Below are 18,824 nucleotides of genomic sequence, written 5' to 3' on the forward strand. Positions count from 1 at the left end.
TGAGGAGTCTGATGAAGAAATTCAAGTAAGACACAACAAACAAAACAGAGCAGCAACCATGGTGTGTCAGCCAACTAAGGAACAACCTCAATGGGGTGGCTTTGTTTCTAGTCGCTCTTACAAACCACGAGACAGAGCGATGACACATGCCAATCTGATGAACAACTACTTCAACCCAAACTCGGTGTACACAGAAGAGGATTTCAAACGTCGCTTCTGGATGAGGCATCATGTTTTCTAGCGTTTACTTCATGATGTCCAGCAGGTCAATCCATACTTTCGACAAAAGCGGGACAGGGCAAGCCGCCCTAGTTTCTCACCTCATCAGAAGGTTATTGTTACACTCTGAATGATGGTCTATGGCTCCTCGGTTGATTCAATGGATGAAACCCATGGTATGTCTGAGTCTACATGCCTTGATACTCTTGAACAATTTTGTGACATAATTGTTCAACTTTACAAAGACGAGTACCTCCGCGAGCCAAATCAAGAAGATCTAAATCGGCTCATTCACAAAGCTGAAGACCGTGGGTTTCCGGGCATGATAGGGTCATTAGACTGCATGCATTGGGATTGGAAGAACTGTCCCACCGGATGGCAAAGAGGCTTTAGCGGAAGGTCGAGAAAATCAACTGTTATGTTAGAGGCGGTTGCCTCATATAACACATGGATATGACATGCTTTCTTTGGAGTCCCTGGATCCCAAAATGACATTACAATTCTTGGGTGTTCACCCCTTTACAATCGCCTAACGGAAGGTAAAGCACCTCAACTTGGCTACTACATCAATGGTCGTCAATACAGTATGTGGTATTACTTGGCATATGGCATCTACCCAAAGTGGGCGACACTTGCCCAAGCAATTCCAAACCCTAGGAATACCACGGAAATGTTGTTTACCTTGCACCAAGAGGCATACTAGAAAGATGTTGAGAGAGCTTTCAGTATTCTACAAGCACAGTGGAAGATCATCAGTGAACCGGCAAAAGGGTGGAGTTGAGAAAATTTGGACTCCATCATGATGTCTTGCATCATATTACACAATATGACAGTGGAGGATGAGCGAGATGGGTATATTGATGGAGAGTCCGATGATGACCAAAAATATCCAAATATGTCAAGAAGGGCTCGTGCAAAAATATACAATGGGCCTAATTTGCCTTTCAATCCAAGAACTAGTATTATAAATGAGCATATGAGACGCTATAGAATGATACATTCCCATGCCACAAATAAGTACCTACAACAGGATCTTGTTGCACATCTTTGGACCAAAAGATGCATGGAGTAGACGTTTAAGTTTTATATTATTAAATGTTTTTAAAAATGTTGTTTAAGTTTCATGTTGTTAAATGTTTTTTTTATGTTGTATAATTTTTGGGGTGTGATATCCACACACCCCATTTTACTTCTCACACACATTTCTAATTTTCGATCATTGGATCAGTTGAATTGAAGAAGATCAACGGACAGAAATTAACAAGGGGTGTGTGAGAAGTAATTTAGAATGTGTGGATAGCACACCCCTAATTTTTATGTTTGTTAATGTTATTTAATGTTGTTTAATATTACTTAATTTAATTTAATGTTGTATAATGACTTAGGATGTTATAGGAAAAAAAAATAGAATTTCATAAAAATATGAAACAAATTTTGTAAAATAGAAGTTATAGGAAAAAAATTTGTAAATAAAAATAAATAAATAAAACTATATAAAAAAATAAAAAATAACGACTAGCTGACGTCAGCTAGCCATTGGATTCAAAAATTTGTTTAACAATTCCTGTCAGATATAATCGATAAGATTAATAACAATGTTGTCGGTTATATCCAACAACAATTCTTAACTTTTTGGCCAGCTAATGAGACCAACACAGAGAAAACATCCTTTTTAGTTTTTACCCCTAAGTTGTGCGCGACGTCCTACTTCCTTCCTTCCCTTCTTCGTTTTGGCAGCCTTCCCCTTCATTCCTTTCATTCTTTGTATTTTCTGCCCCGCACCGTCTCACTTTCAAAGTCTATAAAACTCATCCACGACTCAGCAACTGTTCAGCCTGACTCGTGCCTCATCTCAGTCTCACTTAGTCTTTCCTCGAAATCGACCACTCGCCCACCTCACACTCACCCTCGCGACCGACAAGCTTCCTCTCACCGTTTTGAGTCTCGACAGCCCACCTTGATTCCTCGATTCCAAAAGGTTAGTCTTTCTACTGGATTAAAATTTGGATCCACAACTATAGTTGGTCTTTCTGCTGATTAAAATTTGGATTCACAACTATGTTTTTGTATGATGTATTTTTCTGATTAGGGATTTGGATTGGAAACCAATTGATAGGATCAGACATGGTAAAAGGGAAATTGCAAGAAAGTAAATGCAGGAAATGGAAAAGGAAATCAAAGGAAATTCATATTTTCATTCAGTCTCTTTTCATCATAAAAGGGGTTTAAATACACCCAAAGATAGCTAGGGTTTGAGATATAAATAGGCCTAATGATATCACATATGTAATGGGCCTAATAGCTAATAACAACAACATCTAGTCTAATTGATCTAATAGAAACCCAATAACTTAGAGTCGCATCAATCCTACCCCCTTAAGATGAGGCTTGTCCTCAAGCCTCTCAAACCAAGAAAGAAGCATGCAGCAGCCTGGAAAGAGGCCAGCCAATTTCTCAAACGGTGTACCATACTCATATTCAGTATTAGCTTTTGTATGGGCTTTAAATCACGAACCATGTTCTTCCAAAACATCTTCGGTGTGTTCACCCAAAAAACAAATATCAGTATCTCAGATCCTGCCAAAATGAAATCAGGCAGTCTTGCCAAATACTTTGAGATGGAATAAAATAGTTGAAGCACACTGATCTTGACAACACTGAACAATCAGCCTTGTTGCATCACCAACCACCAACTCGTGTGGTAGATAGATTGAATTAAAGATGGCAAGAAATAGGGTATGTACCAATAACACACATTTCATAGCAAACAGCATCTACGGTGAATGGTCAAGCAAAATCCAGGTTTCTTCATCATATTCGAAAGCTTCTGCATCATTCTCTGGAAATAGGTTGGAGGCCCAAAAATAGTATGGAAAATAACTTGTCGCAAAGCCATTGAATACCTCAAGATTAACGAGTAAAGGCCAATTGTTGTTCAGCAATACACCAAAATAATTCGAAGAGATCTCACCCCTGTTGCGAAATTCCATGGATGATTGGATGGCTTGATAATCACTTAAGTAGAGCAGTGAATCGGCACAGAACATTCCATAATTTATCATCCTATGCTGCAAAAAGAGTGCTAGACACTTCCAATAATTGAAACAGTTTGGCACATAACCAAATATGTTTGTCATCTGGTACACTATGGAGCAAACGGGTCTAATCCCAGCTGTAAGTGACATCTCACTCTTGAAGAACCATATTACAGGGGACTCATTACTCTGGAATATGTAGGTGAAAAAGCGAATTAGGTAATGATTTCTCTTCCACTCTGTCTTGTTTGAACCCCGAACACTTCGTGAAAGTGATGGTTGTATTCCTTCCCCATAAAGAATATGGATCATGTTCACACGAACTAGAGCAGCGAAATGATTCCAACCAATTATAGTAAATCCCTTGTACACAGAAAACCAAATTGCAGAATCTAGTGCTGCTCTCATATTTCCCAAGGTAACTCTCCATATACCATGGTGATGAAAAGGATCACCTAGAACAAAATTACTGCGCAAAACTTCATTCCATATGTGTAGTGATAAGAACACTATAGCTTCCCCAACCCATGTGGCAACATGCAAGACATTCCCATTCAACCAATTATGGATGCAATTAATATCGGTAGCAGGAAACTGATTGCTCTTCCCCAAATAGATATGATCTGATTCAAGCATATGAAAGTGTGAAACCAAACAAAGAACAAGTATAAATACTGGAGGTAGAACCTGAGCAGGAGGCAATGAGGTAGTAGGATCTGGAAGGTACCTCTCCATTAAACGAATATGAGTCGTATGAGCCGTAAACAAGGCTGCCATGAGGTCGACGTTGTATTTAGCATTGAAGTGGCACCATGATACATACTCATCACCATCAAAATGCTTGCCAAAATCAGTTATTATACCAATGCTGTCAATATAGAAGGCAAGAACCACATGGATTTGATTTGCATAAGAGAGATAGGAAGCTACCAATGGACTCATGTACTTAGAAATAACCTCTATAACTTGCAAAAGCCTCTGTGAAGCTGATAGAAATGCCTTGTTCAGCACACCATGGTAATGCATGCCATCTAGTAAAAATCGAGCAGTAGGTTGTGTTACCCAAGTTAGCAACATGTTCTCAAATGTCTCCAGTTGGAATGGGTTCGAATTTATAGTGAAAAGACCATCCAATGGCTCTGTACCCACTGCTAGAGAAAAAAGCATAGAAAGAAACTTCTGAAAATAACAAGAATATTTTTCCTTGACAAGTTTTGAAGCTACGAAAATAGGTAACCCAAAACTTGTCAATGACACTGGTAGCACATATGCATTAGCATCATATAAGAACTCAACAAGGGATATTTCAGAACTGAAGGTAAACCCTTGTTTGCCGGACAGTACAAATTCCTCAAACTCATCATGGTCTAACCTCATCCACTTGGAACGGAATGAGAAAACTAATGCAAAAGCTGTACAGCTTAATTTGCAAAATGCATGCCCCAGATCCCATACAAGCTGAAATTCAAGTAGAATAGTCAAGGTATCCAAATTGCGCAGCTTTGGTTGAGATGCAAAATTGCAACAAAAGAGGGATTTGAAGGACGTCTATGGAGTCCGAATACACAACGGAAGGTGGTGCGGGGTGCGGAAGGAAAATAGGACTGGTATATGAAGGAGCTACGGGAAGCTCAGGCACATACGACGCTGGGTAATCTGGCGGTCGATAGTTACAACTGGAGTAGGGAAATGTGGGCTTATACTCATATGGAATCTGGTAGTGATCGGGAGGAGGATGAGGTGGTGGAGGCGGAGCCGGATTTGGATGTTCATACTGAGAAACATTGGTTTTTGGATTCCAATAGAACACCAGACCACTGGACTTATCCATCACACTTCTTCACGGTGCCGGAAGTGTGGGATCGATGAAGGCAAGCCACAGATCCACGGTGAATCTGTGGCTCTAGTACCAATTGATGGGATCAGACATGGTAAAAGGGAAATTGCAAGAAAGTAAATGCAGGAAATGGAAAAGGAATTAAAAGGAAATTCATATCTTCATTTATAGTCTCTTTATATGGTAAAAGAGGTTTAAATACATCCAAAGATAGTTAGTTTTTGAAATATAAATGATATCACATATATAATAGGTTTAATAGCTAATAACAATAATAACTGGTCTAATTGATCTAATAGAAGCCCAATATCTTAGAATCGCATCAACCTTATCTGTCATTTCTGCTTTGACAGTCTTGTTTCTCTATTTGTAAATATGAATTCATCACACAAAAAGGTTTTGTTATTTCCCATTTATTTTCTTGTTAAAATATGTTAATAATATGAAAGGTTTTGTTATTCTCCAATGTGGGACTTTCGCCTTCACCTCTTCACGTGTACCAATGACTTGTTTTTTCCCCATTAATTGTCTTGTTAAAATATGTCAATAATTTTGAAAAATGGTACATAAAAATACTCTTACAAAGTTATAATATCATTCATATAAAAATGTTTTCTGCAAGAATAAAAAGTGTATTATCCTTGCACAACAAAAGAAAAATTAAGTCACAATAAACATGGAAACTATTGAGGAGAATTTATAAGATAGATATTTATATTAATGATAACATTATTATTTCATCAATGATATAACACAAGTTTTAGGGCCAACGACATTGATGTTTTCTGTTTCTGCGCTTCAAGTGCACCAGGCCTTTTGCATTTGTTGCCTATTGCACAACTGATGTATTCAGTTTACAAGTTGTTCCTACAAAACCAGTTCCCTTGTAATCCACGATTCTCATTCAATCCCTCCGATGATTGGAACAAAATGTTGTACAAATTTCGTAGCTTTGGTTTTAGAATTTTGGAACAGAATGTATTACTCTTAAATATGTAACTGTTGTACAAGTATTCTTAGTTACTAAGGCATAGGAAAGTTTCGATTTCATTTGATTGAAAAGATTGTCTCCAATTAAACGAATGAACAAGAATCCCTTCAAATGAACATAGCTGCTTTCATTCTAATTTCAGAAAATCCAAATCCATGAAAACGTGCAGCACTCTACTATCTTTATTTACATTACTTTCTATCTCCATTTAATTGTTAAAGAAACTCGATGGTGCAAGCAAACTGATATAACTTAAAAACAATATGATATATAGGGCAGAGTTTTGAACTTGAACAACACAATCAACTAAAAGCTAAAAAGCATCAATACATTCTACCTTCTTTTTTTTTTTTTTTTCAAAGAAACATCGACGGTACGAGAGAAAATATAAAAAAAAAAAGTTACTTCTAATCAGGAGGACATAAACTTTACCCCTCAAAATAAAGAAAGAAGAAAGAAAAGAAACCGAAAGTATAAGAAAATAGGAGGGACACACACTTACATAACCTGATACAAACTTATAACTAAACATATAGAAAGTGAAGGAAAGAGACCACAACAGAGAAAACAAACAACAACAAGAAATGCGAAACGGTAACAAACTGAATTTCTACTTCCCCCACTAGTACTCTAAATTTTCCTTATCATTTGCCTGATCATTCCAACAATCTTAAGAAAAAAGCCGGGCCTCCTTGTTATCACAACATCTGCAAGAACTACTCCCACTACCAACCCACTTCCACATCCGGCCGAAACAATTTTCCAATCAAATTCAAATATGCCTTCTGAGCTAGAATCACCTTCGTCAACGGTTGAAGGTGGAAGTTCAGGGGCCTTAGGATTTCCACATTTCTTTGGCAATGGATCTCCACACAACCCTGGGTTTCCCTCGTATGAAGTGGCATTCAAGGAAGTAAGTTGGGTTCCTTGTGGTATAGGACCTGTGAGACTATTGTGAGACACATTGAAATTGGCGAGAAAAGTAAGTCGACTCAGTTGTTGGGGGATCTGTCCTGAGAGCTTGTTTTGTGAAAGGTCCAACGATTCAAGCTTCATCAAGTTTCCAAGGGATGATGGGATAGAACCAGTGAGAATGTTGTGGGATAGATTCAGCGAGCGAAGCTCCTTAAGATTCCCAATGAATTGTGGAATTTTCCCTTCAAATTTGTTGCTTGAGATATCAAAGGATGCAAATTCTTCTCGGATCTTTGGGTAGTATTGCTCCAAACCTTTTGTTGCTATTGTGAGTTGGTAATCAACACTATTCCAAACCGGGAATCCATTGACATCATAACCTATGCGTGTGTACATATATGTTGACTTGTTTACAGTAATATCTGGAAACATAGATGGAACCGCACCAGTAAAATCATTGTAAGCCAAATCAAGAATGCGTAACTTGGGGAAATTGACATTCTTTCTAGATTTCCCAATCACACCGTAAAATCCATTATGGCGCATTGCCAAAAGTTTTAACTCCAGAAGAGTCCCCAACCAAATGGGAAAAACATCATTGAAACGATTGTTCGACAAAACAAGATACTCAAGCATCACACAATTGGCCAATGACCTCGGCAACTGCCCCTGCAACTTGTTGTGACTCACATCAATCATTCTCAAACTGCTTCCTTTGTTGTATGTCTGAGGAATAATTCCGTGAAAACAATTGTTTCCAAGAAGTAGAAGAATCAGATGATCACTAAAGTTTCCGAGACACTGAGGAAGCATGCCACCCAAATTATTTTTCGACAAGTCAAGGGACAGAAGATTTTTCATATTGCAAAGCAACGGTGAGATTTCTCCAGTAAAGTTGTTGTCTGCAGCTGCATATTCTTGCATGGTTGGTGGAGGTATCGGTAGTGATCCATGAAACATGTTGGACGAAAACCTTAAACCTAACAGTTTCACCCAAGGAAGGACAAGTGGAGGTTGGTCTGAAATGAAGTTATTAGAAATGTCTAAAAATAGCAAAGTTTCTAAGCTTGTATTCCACATCCATTTTGGTACTTGGCCTCGGATTTTGTTTCCAGCAAGTTCCAAACGCGTCAACCCCTTCTGATATTGTAAGAAGGATGGAAACTCTCCTATGTTGCAATTATTCAATCCAAGAACGGTGAATTGTTTAACCGTTGAATTCAAAATTCTAGATTCAGTGACAAGTTCTAAACCGTTCCAGCTTAATTCTAGTTGGTAAAGAGATTGTAGATTTTGAAACATTTGAAACTCTACTGCACCAGTCAGAGTATTCGAATGTAGATACAGGATCTGAAGGTTTGTGAGATTTGAAAATGACGCTGGAACTGAACCATTTAATCTATTAAAAGCAAAATCTAGGTACTCTAGTTTGCTAAAGTTGCCTAGCCAAGATGGGATTGGACCAGTTAATCGACTTGTACTAATCCTAAAAGTAGCCAGTTGGGTAAGGTTTGCCAAGGAATCAGGAATTAGACCTCCAAATTTATTGGCTGAAATGTCTAGATAAGTGAGCTGCCTAAGATTCCCAAGAAAAGATGGAACCAACCCTTCCGAAAAATTGCATTGAGCCACATCGAAGTATTGCAGTGAATGAAGGTTTTGAATTGAAGAGGGTATTGTTCCAAAAAAGCCAGTAAAGCCGACTTTCAGTAAGTTGAGAGGACTACTTTGATTAAATTCAGGAAAATATCCAGTCAATTCTTGGTTGTATCTCACACTAAGAGATTCTAGGTTTGGCAGTTGGAAAATTTTCACTGGAAATTCACCAAACAGGTGACAATCCCTGAGGTAAAGGGTTGTCAAAGATGATAAATTAGCCATGGAATGAGGAATTGCCGAAGATACATTTACGAAACTGAGAGAAAGTACTTCGAGACTAGTTAAGTTTTTCACTAGGCTTCCAAGATCTGATGCTTCAAGTTTCAACAAGGGATAATTCTCCTCTTCTGACGACTGATGATCCTTATCTTCTGACAATCTATCGAGATTGAGAGCTAGATTAAGGTATGTCAACTTGGATAACAGTGAAAGTTCAGAAGGGACTTGACCAGAAAAGACAGAGGTAGAGAGGTCAAGATGAGTGAGGCTTGGAAAATTCCTAATGCTAGCCGGAATTTGAGAGTAATTGAAGTTATTGTCAGAGAGGTTTAACCTTTGAAGATGAACAAGGCGGAAGAGGCTGCTATTGCTGTTGATAGAGCCGTGGAGACAGCTGCTACCAAGATCTAAGCCAATCACATGACCCGTCTTCTCATCACACTCGACACCTTCCCATGAGCAGCAGGTGCTATTTCCTCCTTCAGCTGGTTTCCATGATGAAACCTTTGGATAAGCATCGATAGATCTAGAAGCAGAATTGGCAATAGTAAAGCTGTCTTTGAATTGCAGCAGGGCGGACTTCTCCTCATCAGGGCAAGATGGATACTGCTTCTGCGAAGAGTAGGAAGAGTTAGCAATAACCACATGATGAAACAGCAACAAAACTAGTACTAGTTTTGAAACCATGAGAATGATGGAGATCAAGTAACCCCGTAACAACAATCTTTTGAATTTTTTTTTGCACTCTTAGCTTTGTATGATGGAAGTACAGAGTGATATACAACAATTTATAGACCGGCATCGATCAGTATAAAATCCTTCCGCAATATAATTTCTGAAAAGTGATAGAGACGGGTGTACCGTGGACAAGTTGATATGATGCCTTGACTAATTGTTGAGAAAAATCAAAAGTTGGAAAAATCAGCAGCACCAAGCAAAAGTTGGAAAAATCAAAAGTTGGAAAAATGTTGTTTCTTAGATTTATTCTTCCTTTTTCTTTTTTCGAATAACATTTAATTACTGTCAATATTGCTATTTTAATTTACAATTAAGAAGAAGTAGGTACAATTTAAATTCGGTACATGGTGAATTAAACCAAATTTTTTTATCTATCAGATCAATCCATCACTTATAAAATACTTTATGATAAAATGTTCTTATAACTCTTTCCTTCAAAATTCATTTTTCTTACATAATATAAAGTCTAAACTAATCTAAAGTATTCTTATGAACAAAATAATGAATGTAACCAAATTTCAACAATCATCGTTGTTATGTCATGTTTTTGTAACTTGCAAGGACAGGAGCCTTCCAAAATAATTAGGTTTTAATTCGACCGGTGGAGTGGATACTGGCCTACCTGCGTGGAACTTGCGCTTTGGTTTTGGTCTATTTTGGTTTTTTTAACAGTAATGTTATTCTTACCATATTTTTATAACACATTTATATATTATCTTATGTGGTATTTGAAGTGGACAGTCACATTATTTAAATTAATCAAAATTAAATTTAAATTAAAGACCATTTAATAAATCAATAATTAAAACAAATTGGAATTAAATGGTAATTGTGGCATACGAGAAGTGGCATAACCCGACTGAAATCAAGGTGTGTTGGCCATCACGTGAGGGTGACGTAACCATGTGCATAATGTGGAAGCAAAAGATAATAATAAAAGTACGAATAAATAAAAACCAAACAACTAAAAATCTAGTTAAGGTAACACACTAATGCGAGACTAAGTGTGATAAACATAATCAAAGCACAGAAAACCTAAGTGCAGTCCAGAAGAAGAATACTAATTACACAACACCCAAAGGTGATCCTATATTTGTGATGTTCTGTTAGAACCACTGTCAAGTCCTCGTGAACCATCAAAGCTGCTTCTAACTAGAACCTGGAGAGGCGCAAAACAGAAAGTGTGAGTGGGCAAAAACAAATCTTTTCAAAATCATTTCATTATCAAAAGTTCTAACCCCTCACCGTAAAACCTGTATAGTTTCCTAGAAAATAGTAGATACACATATATCAAAAACATATTTAGAAATATGCCATGTCGAATGCCTCCACATAAAATGTAAGTAACTTAGGTAATATCAATCAATGCAAGTAACATGTCAGCCGGAGTCACCTAACGTGACCTGTACGACTGAATCTAGAGCTCAAATACCCAACTCACTAACTATACCTGTACACGAGTCAGAACCACCCAAAGTGGTCTTTACGACAACACTGGGTGTAAATAAATACGCTCAAGTGCTACAATCACGTGAAGACTGGGCGAATAATCGCGAGTCACCTATGAGTCGGAACCACCTATAGTGGCCTGTACGATAGGACTGTGCACCTAACTTGGATCCAAGATGAGCGTGTGGTGCGGGAGGTGAACATCACGTGAAGGACTGTGCCCTACTCTGGGTGGGAGCACTAACATCGGGGGTGCAGGTTATGAGCTCTCTATGCATCTCACATAACCACTAATTCACAATCATAAACCATAAACTTACCTGGCACTTACCTGTGCGTCCGCAGCACTAAACATACATATATGCAACTACTAATGCATAAATAAATAGGCAAACGCTATGCATGGCATTTAAAACATATAAACATTCCATATCATTTTCTGGGAAAAACCACAAGTATATAGGTATATACGGAAAACCAAAAGCCCACTCATTGATATATGGAAGGGTCGTAACCCCCTTACCTCGAGTGACTGCGCTCGTCCTCAGAATGGGTCTCACCTATATGTGAAACAACTATAAAAACGTCAATTTAAAGCACATAACCAAAACTAGGTAAAAACTTCTCATATAATGCTCAAATGGGGTGTATGAATACACCAACGTGATCTACTCAACCTCACGAACATCCCCATATTTTTAAAATAATTTTCCGAGGCTCCACACGCTGGCAAGGGCACGGCCCTACGCGCCTCCACGCGCGGCCAAAACTGTCGGATTCCCTAAACGCCGTTAGGGAATATTCCGTTAAACCCTAACAGATTCCGTTAAAACTAACTTGACGCCGTTAAGAATATTTCGTTAACTTAACATAATATTCCCTTGTCTTCTCCGTTGAGTCTGGCCGGTCGCCGCCGACTGCAACTCGAATTCTCGCCGAAAAATGGAAAATTTTCAAAACTTCATATCTTCTTCATTTCTCAACCAAATTCCATGAAATTGGTACCAAAATGAAGCTTACAACAAGTAGAACAAAACCTTACCACTTTGAAGCCCTTAAATTCACGGAATCTCGCCAGAGAAACCACGAAATTCCGGCCAAACCTACAACTCGCCACTTTTGGCCTTCTTGACGTCCAATTTCTTCCAAAATGCTCTCCAAGCTTCGTGAGAGTATTCTAAAGCTTCCTATGACCTTAAAAACTTCTAAAACCCCCCATGATCATGTGTGCATAAACAGTGCACATAATCGAGGTTCCCTGGTTCTTAGGTTTTCGAGGGTTTCACGTCTAAAAACTGGTATAAATGAGTTCGTGATGACGAGATGAAGGTGATGATACTAAACATAAGCTCGATCTGTGAGTATGACTTGTACGGACGTTGCAAAAAATCGAAAGAGGGAGGAGAAAGAGAGAAAATGCATGATAGTGTGGTATGGGTGTGTATGTGTGGTCCTAGATGAGTCAACAACCAAAAGAAACAACTAAACAACACCCCACAACTCCAATTAACATCCAAGGACATTTTAGTCTTTTCGCACCGACGATACAAATAATTCGGGACGGGCCATCACAACCTACCCCCTTAAGAAAATTTCTTCTCGAAATTACACAACAACAACAACCCAAACACTAGTAACTATAAAACAAACGGGGATACAAATCTCTCATCCGGTCATCCGTCTCCTAAGTAGCCTCTTCCGCTGAGTGATTCCTCCACAAAACTTTCACTAAAATCATAGTCTTGTTCCTCAGAACCCTTTCCTTCCAATCCAAAATCGTTACTGGTTCCTCGTCATATGTCAAATCCGGGTTAATTTCCAATGGTTGAGGAGGTATCACATGCGACGAATCTGCAATGTAATGACGAAGCATGGACACATGAAAAACATTATGCACTTTAGCCAGCTCAGAAGGTAACTCAAGCCTGTAAGCCACTTCACCAACTCGCTCGGTGATCATATATGATCTGATATACCTGGGACTTAATTTGCCTTTCTTTCCGAATAGTACAACACCTCTCCACAGTGAAAGCTTCAAAAACACCCAATCACCAACTTTATACACCTTGTCAGTGGCATGCCTGTCTGCTAAGCTCTTTTGTCAATCCTGTGCTGCTTTTAGGTTAGACTTAATTACCTGAACATTTTGAGTAGTCTCATCTACAATTTCTGGACCCACGAAAACTCGTTCTCCGACCTCCAACCAACACAAGGGTGTTCGACAAGATTTACCATACAGTGCCTTAAATGGTGACATTCCGATACTCGAATGAAAGCTGTTGTTGTAGGCAAATTCCATTAAATCCAATCGCTTGTGCCAAGCATCGCCAAACTGCAATACCGAAGATCTCAACATATCCTCCAACGTCTGAATGGTCCTCTCTGATTGTCCGTATGTCTAAGGATAATATGTCGTACTGTAGAGTAATCTCGTACCCAAAACTTTCTGAAAAGCCACCCAAAATTTAGAAGTAAATCTTGGGTCACGATCCGAGACAATACTCACTGGAACACCGTGGTACTTCATAATTTTCGATATGAATAATTCAATTAATCGGCCCAAATAATACTTTTCCCTCACTGGAATAAAATGCACTGACTTAGTAAGCCGATCAACTATCACCCAAATGCCATCAAAACCATTATGTGTACGTGGAAGCTTGTACACAAAATCCATAGTAATATTATCCCATTTTTACTCTGGAACGGGAAGCGGCTGCAACAACCCAAACGGCTTCTTCCTTTCAGCTTTAACTTGTTGGCAAATGGCACACCTACTCACATACTCAGCTATCTCTCTTTTCATACCCGGCCAATAATAGAATGGTCGAATGGTATGATACATTTTAGTACCTCCTGGATGCATCGCATAAGCTGAGATATACGCTTCATCAAGAATTGCTCTCTTTAATTCCAAATTATTCAGCACATACATTCTACTCTCCTGCATCAGCATACCATCAGATTCTCAAACTCTAAAGTCTTTCTTTTTTCCCTGATTCCTTGCTTGAATTATTTCATGGGTCTCTTCATCAACCATCTGGGCTTCAAGTACACAATCAATTAAAATCGGCCTAACTTGAAAATTAGCAAGTAAGGCTACCTCCTGATCTTCTACCTCTAACCGCACTCCAGTTGATCTCAAGTCTGCCAGAAGAGGAACACGACCAGCGTACAACGCGTTAATACGACCCTGAGATTTTCTGCTAAATGCATCAGCTACCACATTCGCACGACCAGGATGATAATCAATCGTGCAATCATAATCACTAAGTAGTTCCAACCATCTCCGTTGACGAAGATTAAGGTCTCTCTAAGTGAAAAGATATTGAAGACTCTTATGATCCGTAAAGATCTTACAGTTTTCTCCATAAAGATAATGTATCCACATCTTCAAAGCAAAGATAATGGCCACTAACTCCAAATCATGCATAGGGTAATTCAACTCATAAAGCTTTAATTGTCGTGAAGCATAAGCAATCACCCTACCATGCTGCATCAGCACACATCCCAGACCATTTAAGGAAGCATTACTGTACACTTCGAAATTACCACTATCATCCGGGAGTGCCAAAACAGGTGCATGAGTGAGACAATACTTCAATTGCTAGAAACTCTGCTCACAATTATCATCCTACTCAAATTTAACATCATTTCTGGTTAGCCTCGTCAGTGGTAAAGCAATTACGGAAAAATCCTTTATAAACCGTCGGTAATATCTTGCTAAGCCAAGAAAACTCCTCACCTCAGTGACGGTTCGTGGCTACTTCCAATTCTCCACTGCTGCTACCTTTTGAGGATCCACCAAAATACCTTGAGTAGATATGACGTGTCCCAAAAATGCCACTTGATCTAACCAAAATTGGCAGTTGCTAAACTTAGCATATAGTTGGTGTTCCCTCAACCTTTTCAACACCAAAGTAAGATGTCGAACATGCTCAGATTTAGACTTAGAGTATACTAGGATATCGTCAATAAAGACAATGACAAACCTATCCAAATACGGCTGGAATACTCGGTTCATCAAATCCATAAAAGCTGCTGGTGCATTCGTCAATCCAAATGGCATTACCAGAAACTCGTAATGACCATAACGAGTCCTAAAAGCTGTCTTAGGGACATCCTCACTACTGATCTTCAACTGACAATAACCAAACCTCAAATCAATCTTGGAAAATACATAAGCACCTCGAAACTGATCAAACAAATCATCTATACGCGACAATGGATAACGGTTTTTAATTGTTACCCGATTCAATTGCCGGTAATCAATGCATAGCCTCAAAGTCCCGTCTTTCTTCCTCACAAACAATACTAGAGCTCCCTAGGGTGAAGTACTAGGCTGAATAAAACCTTTATCCACTAATTCGTGCACTGGATTTTCAATTCCCTCAACTCAGCAGGAGCCATTCGATAAGGAGTCAAGGATATAGGATTAGTACCTGGAAGCAAATCAATAGTGAACTCCACATCTCGATCTGGCGACAATCTAGGTAAATCATCAGGGAAAACATCAGGAAAATGCCTATCTACCCTTACGTCTTCCACTCTACTAGGAGCAACATCGTTCAACACTACATGAGCTAAGTATCCCTGGCACCCTTTTGATAACAACCTTTTTGCTCGCATAGCAGAAATAACGCCATGTCTCACCCCACTCTGCTCACCCACAAAACTAACCACAGGTAATCCAGGACGATGGAAGGTAACTATTTTCCCGTAGCAATCAATATTGGCACGGTTAAAATGCAACCAATATGTGCCCAAAATCACATCAAAATCAAAAATATCTAACGGGATAAGGTTAGCTGGCATACAACATCCTCCACCATCACTGGACATCCTAGATACACACAATCAACATAACATCTCTCCCCTCTAGGCATAGCAAACTCTAAATCATACCCTAGAGGTGTAGAATGAGGTTGCGTCACTTGAGCAAATGTATGAGAAATAACAGAATGTGTAGCACCACAATTAATCAATACTCTAGCAAAATAACCAAGGATATTTAACGTACCCATGATCAAGTCAGGATTATTCTAAGCATCTTGCAGAGAAATATTGTGGATGCGCTCTTGGGTTTGCTGTCGTCCACCACGACCTCTACTAGTCCGACCACCTTGACTATGCAATTACGCCCCTGACTAGGCTGACCAAACTGCCTTAAAGATCCCGCACTACTAGTAGCAATCTCTCCCTGCTGAGACTGTCCTCCCTGGTACCACTGAGATCCACCTGCTGGAATGGGAAGATACGGCATATAACCTCCGGAGTACTGAGGATACCCATTCTAAGAATAAGGATCCTGAGGATACGGATATTGTCCTGGAGCATAAGGAACGGCATCACCTTGATAATAGTAGGCACCACCATGACCCATTTGACCATAACTACCAGGCCTTGGAACCTGCTGGATCGGCACAGGTGGTGGTAAGAAAAACTGTTGGGGCCTCTGCTGACTCTGGGGACAATTTGCAGCTCTATGTCTCATCTTCCCACAAGTGAAACAACCATTGATGCCTCTCCTGTACTCTCCAAAATGGCGATTGTTACACTTGCGGCACAACAAAGCTCTTCCTCTACCAATATCGCCCTGTCTCTGGCCTCAAGAACCCCCAGAAAATCTACCACATCTTCCCTGACCAGTGGCACTAAAACCTCCACTGATCATCTTTCCTTTGATTGCCAACTTTTTCTTCCTCCTCACTCTCGCTAGGCATGTTCTCGGAATCCTCAATCTTTAACAAAATCTCATAGAACTCTTGATAAGAGTCGCAAGGAGTAGTGGTCCATAGAACGCCACTTCTTCTTAGTACCCAATCGAAAACGACGAAGCATCTTACCCGGATTGGCAGCAACCTTCAGATAATAACTAGATAAATCAATGAACCTCATATAATACTCATTCGCCGTCAATTTCCCTTGCCTTAATTCAGTAAATTCTTGCTTCTTACGATCAATGTACTCGAGAAGCACAAACTTTTTCGAAACAAATGCTTAAACACTTCCCAATTAGCCCTTTCCTCTGGGGTCAAAGGACGGACCTCCTGTTCCCACCAGGATGACGATTCCTTACCTAAGAACCATGAAGTCGTCTCCACCCACTTTTCAACAGGAAGATTCCCCTGATTATGCAACACTCAAAAAGTCTTTTCAATATGCTCCAGCCACTGCTCAACTCCTTCAAAACCTTCGTGGCCCTCCAACTTATCCAGCTTCAAATTATACATAGTCTCCAGAGGAGTCCTCTGGGGAGGGCGGAGCGCCGACTGAATAGTGGTAACAATAGTTTCCCCCAATTGAGCTACATCGGGGAAACTAGGCTCAGGAGAGCGACGTGGTTCCCTACGAGGTGGCATAGTTCTAACAGAAGATACCAAAACAATTAGAACACTCACAAAATATGTAGGACTGCCAAACCTATGCTGTGGTATGCGTGTGTGTGTGTGGTCCTAGACGAGTCAACAACCAAAAGAAACAACTAAACAACACCCCACAACACCAATTAACGTCCAAGGGCATTTTAGTCTTTTCTCACCTACGGTACAAATAATTCGGGACGGGCTGTCACAAGAAGTCTTCTCCTTCCTTCCCCATTCAATCCTGCTTTTTCTCTCGTTTCTTCTTCCACGCCAGTTCTTTCACGCCATATTTTTGCACTCTAGTAATCCAGATATAGGAGCGTTGATAAACCTTTTCCTAAACAAAAAAGCTGGAATTAAATGCTTACCAATAATCCAAATAGGGGAGCGTCAATGAACGTTTGCCGTATGAGAATTAGTTGAGATTGTGGTAGTCCACACTAACGTGAAAAAAACTAGAGTGAAAAAATATGGTGTGGAAGAAGAAACGGGTGAAAAAGAAAGATTGAATGGAGAAGGAAGAAGAAGACTTCTCGTATGCCACAATCACCATTTAATTCTAGTTTTTTTTTAATTATTGATTTATTAAATGGTTTTTAATTTAAATTAAATGCTAATTAATTTAAATGATATGGTTGTCCACATCAAATACCACATAAGGTGGTACATAAATGTGATATAAAAACATGGTAATAGTAACATTACTGTTTTTTTAAACAACAAGTTCTTTTCTCATCAGAAAAGAAATATCTCATTAACTCATTAACTCAAGGGAAAGCAAGGAAGAGAGAATACTTCGACTTGGAGTTGAGGCCCCGACCCTGGGGAAACCTCCTCCAACTGCATGTGTCTCTAGGAAGTGTAGGTATTCTTGTTGACATTGAGTAGGAGAGAAATGTCCTCCAACTTTGCATTTGGATACTTCTAAATGTGTTGGACCTTCATGCTTGAAATCTTGATTAAAATATGTGTAATTTGTATTGGAAATTAAACCCAAAAAAAAAAAAAATGTTAACGAGTGACTCATGAGCTTAACAGGTTGAGTTCGAGTGACTCATTAGCTTAACGAGTCGGGTGTGGGTGACTCAATAGCTTAAAAGGTCAAGTGAAACCCGACCTGTTTGCAGGTTATCAGTTGATAGTAAAGGGGATGAAAGTTTCAGACTCTCAACAACTAATTAAGACATTTGAAGCCAGAACTTTTCATTCGATATCCAATTTCTTCATCATTAGGACTTTCAAACTCCTAGCATAGATTAGCTCAAGAGTGCGGGTGTGACGAAATTTTTCATGTTGGATTTGGTCTATGTTGTATTTTTCAAACGGCAAGCCCTTTTCTCATCAGAAAAGAAATATCTCATTAACTCAAGAGAAAGCACCGAAGAGAGATACTTCCA

The 18,824-nt window shown here is 39.2% G+C and overlaps 3 protein-coding genes across 3 annotated transcripts; 1 reads left to right on the top strand and 2 right to left on the bottom strand.

Annotated features, from left to right (window-relative positions):
* The first annotated feature begins 352 nt into the window (after positions 1-352).
* On the top strand, positions 353-676 carry LOC137734239 (uncharacterized). Its single transcript, XM_068473536.1, has one exon. The coding sequence runs from the start codon at positions 353-355 to the stop codon at positions 674-676; it is 324 nt and encodes a 107-aa protein (XP_068329637.1).
* Positions 677-6,426: 5,750 nt separating this feature from the next.
* Positions 6,427-9,656, bottom strand: LOC137734240 (receptor-like protein 6). The gene has a single exon (XM_068473539.1). The coding sequence runs from the start codon at positions 9,560-9,562 to the stop codon at positions 6,713-6,715; it is 2,850 nt and encodes a 949-aa protein (XP_068329640.1). The 5' UTR covers positions 9,563-9,656; the 3' UTR covers positions 6,427-6,712.
* A 3,090-nt stretch (positions 9,657-12,746) lies between these two features.
* Positions 12,747-15,904, bottom strand: LOC137734241 (uncharacterized). The gene is made up of 6 exons (XM_068473540.1): positions 15,505-15,904; positions 15,135-15,274; positions 14,166-14,375; positions 13,916-14,006; positions 13,200-13,444; positions 12,747-13,094 (listed from the first exon to the last, which is right to left on the bottom strand). The coding sequence occupies exons 1-6, from the start codon at positions 15,902-15,904 to the stop codon at positions 12,747-12,749; spliced, it is 1,434 nt and encodes a 477-aa protein (XP_068329641.1).
* Between the last annotated feature and the right edge of the window lie 2,920 nt (positions 15,905-18,824).

The sequence above is a fragment of the Pyrus communis genome, chromosome 5 (assembly GCF_963583255.1).
Source record: "Pyrus communis chromosome 5, drPyrComm1.1, whole genome shotgun sequence".
NCBI lineage: Eukaryota > Viridiplantae > Streptophyta > Magnoliopsida > Rosales > Rosaceae > Pyrus > Pyrus communis.

Excerpts from the sequence above, each read along its gene's own strand:
- LOC137734239 (XM_068473536.1), top strand. The coding sequence starts at position 353 with ATGGTCTATGGCTCCTCGGTTGATTCAATGGATGAAACCCATGGTATG.
- LOC137734241 (XM_068473540.1), bottom strand. The coding sequence starts at position 15,904 with ATGTCCAGTGATGGTGGAGGATGTTGTATGCCAGCTAACCTTATCCCG. Across the intron at positions 13,445-13,915 it reads TTATGCGATGCATCCAGGAG|AGAGGACCATTCAGACGTTG; the intron begins GTACTAAAATGT and ends ACGGACAATCAG. Across the intron at positions 13,095-13,199 it reads AGACTACTCAAAATGTTCAG|CTTTCACTGTGGAGAGGTGT; the intron begins GTAATTAAGTCT and ends GTGTTTTTGAAG.
- LOC137734240 (XM_068473539.1), bottom strand. The coding sequence starts at position 9,562 with ATGGTTTCAAAACTAGTACTAGTTTTGTTGCTGTTTCATCATGTGGTT.